This window comes from Acanthaster planci, linkage group LG02 (genome assembly GCF_054643075.1).
Source record: "Acanthaster planci isolate LZ-2023a linkage group LG02, COTS_SCS, whole genome shotgun sequence".
Lineage (NCBI taxonomy): Eukaryota > Metazoa > Echinodermata > Asteroidea > Valvatida > Acanthasteridae > Acanthaster > Acanthaster planci.
Window position 1 is genome coordinate 13,780,728 of NC_141778.1, and position 8,447 is coordinate 13,789,174.

At 41.0% G+C, this 8,447-nt stretch overlaps 1 protein-coding gene across 3 annotated transcripts in view; it reads right to left on the reverse strand.

Annotated features, from left to right (window-relative positions):
* The window catches only part of LOC110973200 (magnesium transporter NIPA2-like), a 29,003-nt gene extending 20,788 nt beyond the window's left edge, over positions 1–8,215 (reverse strand). The window contains exons 1-2 of one of the 3 annotated variants that reach the window (XM_022223843.2): positions 8,010–8,215; positions 1,219–1,333 (exon numbers count right to left, since the gene is read on the reverse strand). Coding sequence is in view for 1 of the 3 variants with exons in the window: in XM_022223842.2 (XP_022079534.2) it covers positions 8,010–8,022 (13 nt within the window). In the remaining 2 variants the exon portion in view is untranslated. Of the gene's footprint in view, positions 1–395; positions 533–1,218; positions 1,334–8,009 lie in introns of those variants that run through there. The other 2 variants (XM_022223842.2, XM_022223844.2) reach the window with 2 other exon arrangements.
* Between the last annotated feature and the right edge of the window lie 232 nt (positions 8,216–8,447).

Consider the following 8,447-nt stretch of genomic DNA (forward strand, 5'->3'; position numbering starts at 1 on the left):
TTTGTTGGATTTAGTCTGTTTACAGGAGACTTTAAAAGAGTTTAATATAAACATGATTGGGCCAAAAGAAAAATAGTTCTACTTCTGATTTAATATGTGCCTCTCAAAAAAAAGGATCGGTACATTGGAAAAATATTTGGGGGGGGGATAATTTTTGGGGGTCGATTGAATGTGGACGACAGCTACTGGTACATACCAGTATACCAAAAGTTGCCCCAATCAATGAAAAAATGTCTACAGTCAATAATTCTTAAGAATACTGGACAATTCACACCACTATGCACAATGCTAGTCAGGTAATTGCGATTAGAAACTGGCAAACAATGTCTGTACATTTAATACTGCATGGTAAGCATGCGTGATGCATCTAGAGAATAGAGGGGTGGGTAATAAACCTTGTGAGCAGCAGGAAATTTTGTGGAAACCCACTCGCTTCAAGTAAGGGCAATACAACCTCAAATTAAATTAAAGCGTACACACGGGAACAAGTTTTGCAAATTAAATTGTGTAAGTCTTCTTGCAACATCAAATTGCTTTCAATGTACAGCTGCAGAGTAACAGTTGCGTGGGCGTGCATTGAAGTTTAACAATGACTAGGATGCATGGACTGGTTGCCGCATTTCCATCATGCCTTCTTTGGCAATAATGCAGCGTGCTGGGAACCAGTGTAGCATTGCTCCAATGCATCCAGCATTATTGTGTACGTGTTTTCAGCACTGCGATAGGGAACTTGTGAAAATAACAAAAGTTTGTTTTAACAAGCGGCCGAGGTACGTAAGCAAACATATAAATACACACATCATGAACATGTATGATGTACCATCGTTTTGACGTCAAAAAAATTGTTGAGAGGTGTTTTGTGAAGACAGAAAAGACAACGGGATAGTAAACAAAAATTTTCAAATTTAAAAAAAATCGTGTTTCTAACATGCTGATAAAATGTTAGGGTCAGACTGAAAAAAGTTAGGGTCAGTTGGGAAACCGAAAGCAGAACTATTTTTCTTTCTTTTTGGCCTTGTCACAGATTTTATGGAATCACTTCATCAACATTCCACATGTCACCGGTATGTACATGCACCTGTACAATGCCCACCATGCATGGATACTCGAACATGCAACAAAACAAAAAAATCAACACACCAGTATGCACACATGCATGTCTAGACACGCAGAGACATGCCATTCGTATTCATTCACTATGTACATGTACAAACTTACCTACACGAACATGTAGAGCATTTTGCCCTACACATCAACATAAAGAGGCAACAGCCCAGCGTTTAACAGGAGATGAAAAGAAAGACTTTGGCAAATGTCGACACTCAGGCGCCATCTATGAGAACAATGCACGTCGAAGGGAGAAAAGCAAAGGGTGGGGGTGGTAGAAACAAAGAACAACACAGAGTAGGGGGGAAAAAAAAGAAAGAGTTGAGTGGTGAATGAAAAACAAGGGTGCATGCAATGGTTAATCAGAACTGGTGCCAAATCCAGATGAGTGGACATTTATGTTTTTACAGTAGAAAACCAAAGCGGAATATCAGTTGTGTCAAATTTACATGTAGGTGACAATAAATCCTTTTCTGTACTATCAGAAACTGCGTCCAGCATACATGTAACGAGGAGACTCACTTGGTGTTAATGTTGCTACCAGTAGATTAGGTCCAAGGTTTCTTTTGTTCAACAGAACAATCATTTTTACCTCCATCCAGTGAGTATTTGCCCAGTAACACACTTTCACTTGTCCCTTGCCCTCATGCATATGGAAGGCGCTGAGATGGACATACAACGTGTCCACATTGGTTTGTACGGGAAGTTGGAAATTGCTGGCACTGTTGACAGAAATCTCATTTGGCAAAGCACAAACCTTGCTGACTCAGTCGAAGATTGGTTATAAATCTCCGTAAATATGAATGGATGTGGATCGTATACATGTGTAGCTGGACACAAAATCGCAGAATATTTTTTCAGCACACTTTGTCCAGGTGAGCATCTGAGAGATTTCTTTTGGATTTGCCACAGTTTAAAAGGGAGTCATGCAATTTCAAAGAAAATGGTTATGATAAAAAGAACAAAATAGAAAACATTAAATTTGAATTTTGGAGTAAATTATATATGAATATCTCATGACAAGACTGACACACCACTTTACACATACAACATGTTGTTACACTCAGTGCAGAATTAGGAAAGTCTGCCATATATGTATTTAGTTACAGTATATTAAAATGGAGTACACTACCCGGTTTTGTTAAAGTGGTCATAACAGAAGTAAGTTGTCCAGTCACTTTAGAATGCTATACAGTTGTTAATGTTTGTGATTCAGAAATCACATTAAAACAGACAAAAGTTGGATTTTTAAAAAATGCTGCCTATTATGGTAATGTGATTACCTGTGTGTGAAGCACAGTGTGTTACAGGACAGGGAAGCACTTTTACCAGTATGCTTCGCGTTAAACTTTCAAGCTGTCGAGATTTCTTTCATTATATCTCTTCCAACGCTCTGAACAGTGTCGGGAATCTCATTCATCAAAACCATGATCAAACCAAATGCAAAAATCGACTGGAAAAATCATGTGTACCAGTACACTTCCAAATTTACCCCTAATGAACATTTTTTCACACCACCTTGCCGAGCTTCAGAGAATGACAATGCAACAGCTCATGTGTAGGTGCATTGAAGTTGACCTGATTTAAACTTTACGTGTGGTTGCCACAAATCATTCTCTCTGGAATGAGGCTGCTGTGCTACAGTACATGATATACGTGCAAATAAAAAAAAAGACTAATTTTATCAGGCGACAGGTGAAATGTCCAATTACATGTACATGTGGAGAAGAAATGGAATATTTCATCTGTCACTTCATGAAATGATTCTCCCCACTGCACGAATGTGAAACATTCATTATTTGCTTTAAATGCAATATACGTGTACCTGCATAAATCCTCATCATCTGATTGGTTGACATCCAATATTTCATCTTTTGTTAGAAAACAAATGGTCATCAGGAAATTAACATCCTACATTTTGCAAAACGGATTCGAGTCTGAGGCACTACCCACTGGTAGTACATACATGTATACATGTACCATGCAATGTTAGATGTAGACTGGTTCCCGCCCATAAATTATATACATGTATTTGGATGGCAACCAGTCAAGAGAAATAAAGTTCTATTCCATGGGTACAATGGAATAGAACAGTTAATGACATGTGACCAAAGATCCGCCAATCAGATGACAGGGATTTATGTAGGTATTATATAATACGCTCAATTCACAGCAGTACGCCTCCAAGAGTTTGCAACGCACTGACCAATCACAGTGCGCAAAATCTGTCCACCCTTTCCAAACATGCATTGGGTTGACAGATTTCACGCACTGTGATTAGTCAACGCATTGCACACTCTTGGAGGCGCACTACTGTGAATCGTCTGTATTATTTCATGAGGTGGCAGAGTGAGGAGTGGCAGAGTTTTTATTCTAGAAGGTGACGTGCAGTTGATTATGTAACATTTAATCTGTCCCCCATGAAGTTATTCTATGCATCAAGGGGCAAAAATACTTGTTTACACGGCACCTGAATAAATACTCCTATGTTAAAGCCCAACAACATGTTGAAAAATTGAAATCTAAGAATAAATTTAAAAGGTTTGATGTTAATGAAACTACATGTACCTATCATGTTTGCTCTTTATTTGGAAAAAGACGCTGCAACTTGTTGAGGACTACATTGTCGACCTAAATGCAGTGTTGAAAAAGGCTTATATAATGTCCTTTTTTGTGCATTCTGCATTTACCATATACATGTACATGATGTCATGGCGTGTAGTCGTTCAGCTGTGTGTGAATGTATCGCATGGCAGCATGGGCAATTCCTCCATGTGAATGCATCTGTGTTGTATTCCGCTCCATCACAAGTCCTTTCACAAGTCCTTTCACAAGTCCTTTCACAAGTTCCTTCCCAAGTCCAGTCACAAGCCCCTTCACAAGGCAAGCGGATTCCTGTGCCTCCCCCCCCCCATTTGAAGTCTCTGACATTGGGCCCTGGGCTAGTCTGGGGCCTACTTGTGCAATACCCGTGCTAGCCCCCCCCTCCTTCCTCCCCCAGACAGTCATGACAGTGGGGTTTGTCTGTCACACTGGCACTGACTAGGCCCCTACCATGAAGCTTAGCGCTGTGGACTACGAACCCAACAGAGTTAGGCCTACACGTAGCTAGGTTTCACTTGGGGAAGGCCTAGTCTGATTAACTTGGACCCTACAAATCCCCTTATTTTAACATTTGGAATTTGCCAGGGAATAGTAGGGTCCATGTACATGTACATTCCATAGGCTTTTGCTTCTTTTGCTGGGGGTCACACTGACCAATCACAGGGCTCCTCGTTATTTATGCCCAAATTGAAGGAAGACAAGCAACAGCCGTTGGGTACCAGTGCACGTGAGCGCGCTGTTGCACAGTGAACACTTCCCGTTGAGCTCGAGTATAGGGCCCAGCTGCACACCGGCAGCGGGCTTCATGGGCCATTTTCCAATACTCAACTTTGTCTCCGTCTTAGGCTTCATCCCCGAAACCAATCCCTGATTGTGGGCCTGAAGCGTTTAAATCAAATTGGATTACTGTGAGTTTTTGCTCTCCAGCATCTTATTTGATGTTTTGTGGCACTATCAGACTAATTACTTCCCTTACAGCTTCAAAGTCAGGTAGTAAAAAAACAGTTGAAGCCTGAGACGGAGCCGAATTTGAGTATTGGAAAACGGCCATGCACTCAAAGCACATGAGCTCTCCATCTCGGCAGCAACATTACGAATGGCAAATAACCCGGTCTAATCAGAGAAAATGAATAAAATACCACAAGAGGATTCTGCAAAGGCAACTTCCGAGTTGTATTTGAAAAGAACTGATGAGCTTTAGGCATTGATGGAGATGTTTGTTTTTGAACTGAAATTACCATGTTCACTGTATTGTGTAACATTTTAAAAACACATGTCAAGATTACATTTATACGCTGTGTATCGGTACCTGCATTTACTTCGGCAGACGAGATATCGTCCTGATAAAATTGTATCTTCAAAAAAGTCGAGTGCATGGTCCTGAATATGGATACACGTGTAGATTTGTCAATAATTGAGATTAAGAATTATTCTTGTGATTTCATTTGATTTCACCTTGGCACATATGGACAAGCTGAAAAGATTAAGTAAATTACTAGTTCAACTGAAACTGTGTACTGTGGTTTGAACGTTCGTTTAGTTGTTTTAAGTCAATTTGTTCTTATGTGAAGAGTTTATACATTATAATACTTTCTTCTGGTGCATTTTTGAAATAAGTTCTAGATATAGAACATGTACTGAAAAGGAGTACACATGGATACGAAAGATGAATTAAAATGGTACTTCGTACAAACCCAGAATGCACCAGGAACGCGTCCTATAACAAAATGTGTGCTGCTTTTTGTGATGGGGAGAGTGTGTAGATCGGCTTTCCTCCCCAACCCCTTCTGTAGCATCTCGGGATGACACTTGACCTGCAGGTCTCACCAATAGATGGATTTCACATTAGCGCCGTCTGCGCATATCCGCATCAAAACCAAGGCTCTCTGTGTTGAACTTTGTCGCGTGCGCCCGCGGAGTCGACACAGTATATGCAGTACCCGGTTCGTAAGTGTGATACCACTTCAGTTTAAACCACGCCCACTGCACAAGATACAAGGCCATCGCAGATACATTAGTTCGCGGTAAATTGACATTGTTTTTTCTTTTGATTTCACGTGTCCAGTCATTCTGAAAGACTCTTCAACAAAAATTTGCAGCCTGAAAAGTCTGAATTTAACACACCTTTATGTATTTTGTGTCTTAACTCCTTACTTTCAATCGTCTGATCGTATTAAGAAATAAAGCTGACACATACAGCCTCGTTCTCAAACGCGGAAGTGCACAGATCGATGCTAAAAGCGTCGTATTGGGATCCCTCTATTGTACTCTTCTTTCACGTTTAATGACCGGAAAAGTAATTTAGGCACGCCCAGAGAAGTGAGGCTGCCAATGCGGAACCTGCGGTATCCACTTCTTCCCTTTCTTTTTCGATATGCTGCCCCACAGCTACATGTACTGCAGCCAATAGCGGCTTCTCTACCAAAAACTGCAGCGGTCCATTATGGCCAGATCCACATAGACACAGGCCGAAACATCTAATACATGTACGTTTATTGGCCTCTCCTTGGCAGGAGTAAGTTATGTTGGTCACTCAAAGCACATGTATTAGTTTTGTTGACAAGTAAACAGTATAGCAGGATTAATTCACAGACTTTATCAGGAACGAATCTAGAAGGGGGTATCCCTGGCTTTTTTTAAAGTTACTGTTTTTATTTCCTCTCAAAGGTCTTTCACCAACCTTTGTTGGGTTTTATTTTGTGAGTCAGATTCGGGACATAACCCCCCCCCCAAAGTTTCTGGTGAGGGGTTGGCTCCAAGAGTTGTGCAGTGACGTGATTTCTTTTTCCCTTCACTTGTTTTATCCTTAAAAAATGATGTACGTATAACGCTCGATGGCCATCGCCAGCCATGCTCGCAAATACGTACCGCCGCTCTTCCAACACTGGATAAGACTGTTTAAAAGCATTTTCCTTTTTTGTACAGCACAGACGTCTGACCATCTGGTATGTCTGGTTCACAGATGTACATGTATAATACAGAAATGGCGTCATCTGAAAAAAGGTGTCGGAAAACTTTAAGAGGGGTTTTGACATCTTGTTATAATAAATTTGAAACTTTTGTATTTTGCTGACGCGCAGGTCTACGGCGACGCACGCCGACCAGAAATCAGTGAATTTCCCAGGGGCCTTACAGACATTTCACACCAGTGTAGCCTAAAATACGTACAGTCCCCCATTGGAAATTTCCAACCTGCACTTCCAAATCCAAGATTGTGTCCTGTTCTATGATTTTTTTCCCTGTTTAAAAGACTAGACCTGTTGTTTTGAAAAAGGTTGAATTGAATTGTTTTACATCATGCAAGGTTTCCACACGGGGTTAAATTTGTCACTGAAAATTTATGACATTCAAATGTCCTCAAAGCACTGCAAAGCTCCAACTTGTGAGTTAGAAGTGTTGATATGTCTTCCAGAGGTCAAAGCACCATATCCACTGTCATGAAAACAATCTCCCACATATCATTATGGCAACGTGTAATTTTGTAAAACTGATAATTTTTCCAAAGCACTAACACAATACATGCACACTATGTTTGCATACGTTCTTTTTTTGGAAGCATAAACTACATGATCACAACTTGACAAACATTCCTTTTTTAGCATTTAATTCCCCTTCTCTGTGGCTGTTTGCTCCAATGTGCTTGCGCACAGCACAAAGATCGATGCCTGAACAAAAATAAGTGTTGATTAATGTGCTTTGACACATGTTTCAGTGCACAAAGCTGCTCAACAGGAAGTGTTCACTGTGCGACAGCGTGCTCACATGTACTACTAGTACCCAACGGCAGTTGCTTGTCTTACTTTAATTTGGGCATAAATAACGAGGAGCCCTGTGATTGGTCAGTGTGAACCCCAGCGCTCTCCACAGCCAACATGCCATTTCAACCAGCATGACTACAACATGTATGTAGGCCTGCATGTACATTTACGGTAGGCCTGAGCTGACACTACACAGCAATAGGCACAGGTACATGTCATGCATGTAGTGTTTAGCAAGGAAACAGCCTAGGCCTACTACATGTACATGTACATGATTTGGGCCCTACATGCATGACGTATACTGTTTGAATCACATTCACAAACCATTGATACCGAGTACATGATGTATGGCATCATGCTACAATGACCAGATACCGTCATATGCTGATGAGTCATTTACCATTGGAACACGTCAGGACCCCACAGCACCTTGTTAACGCAATTTCTTTTTACACTTTTTACAGTTCAGTCTGCCACACCACATAGACCACGGACATGATTAATTGTCCGACCATTTCTTGCCAGACACAAGGCACTTACCAGATTCTAACATTTTCACTCCAATTCATGAGAATAATTGAACAGTATAACAACAGAATCCTGTCCCTCGAATCTCCCTCGTTCACACAAAAAGGCAAAATTATGATGAGTTACGCCGAAAGGATTTTAATACACCCGGCCCTTGTTGTACAACATCAGTTGGATACGAATATACTGTGCGGGTGGCTAGGTCTAGGTGTACACGGCGCGCGCACGCAAAACGTAAAGTATCCGTGATGTGGCTTCATACATGACCAATTTGCAAAATCTACCTGATCACGAATCCAGCGACCTGAAATAGCGCCCCCAGTCACTTTTAGCATGGAGGAAAGAAGAGGCTGGCCTGATACTTTTCACTCTGGAAGATTATCACCGCTAGGACAATTTTTTTTTCAATTGCACAAAGGTTAGCCGAGTGTTATCTCCCCCACACTTTGA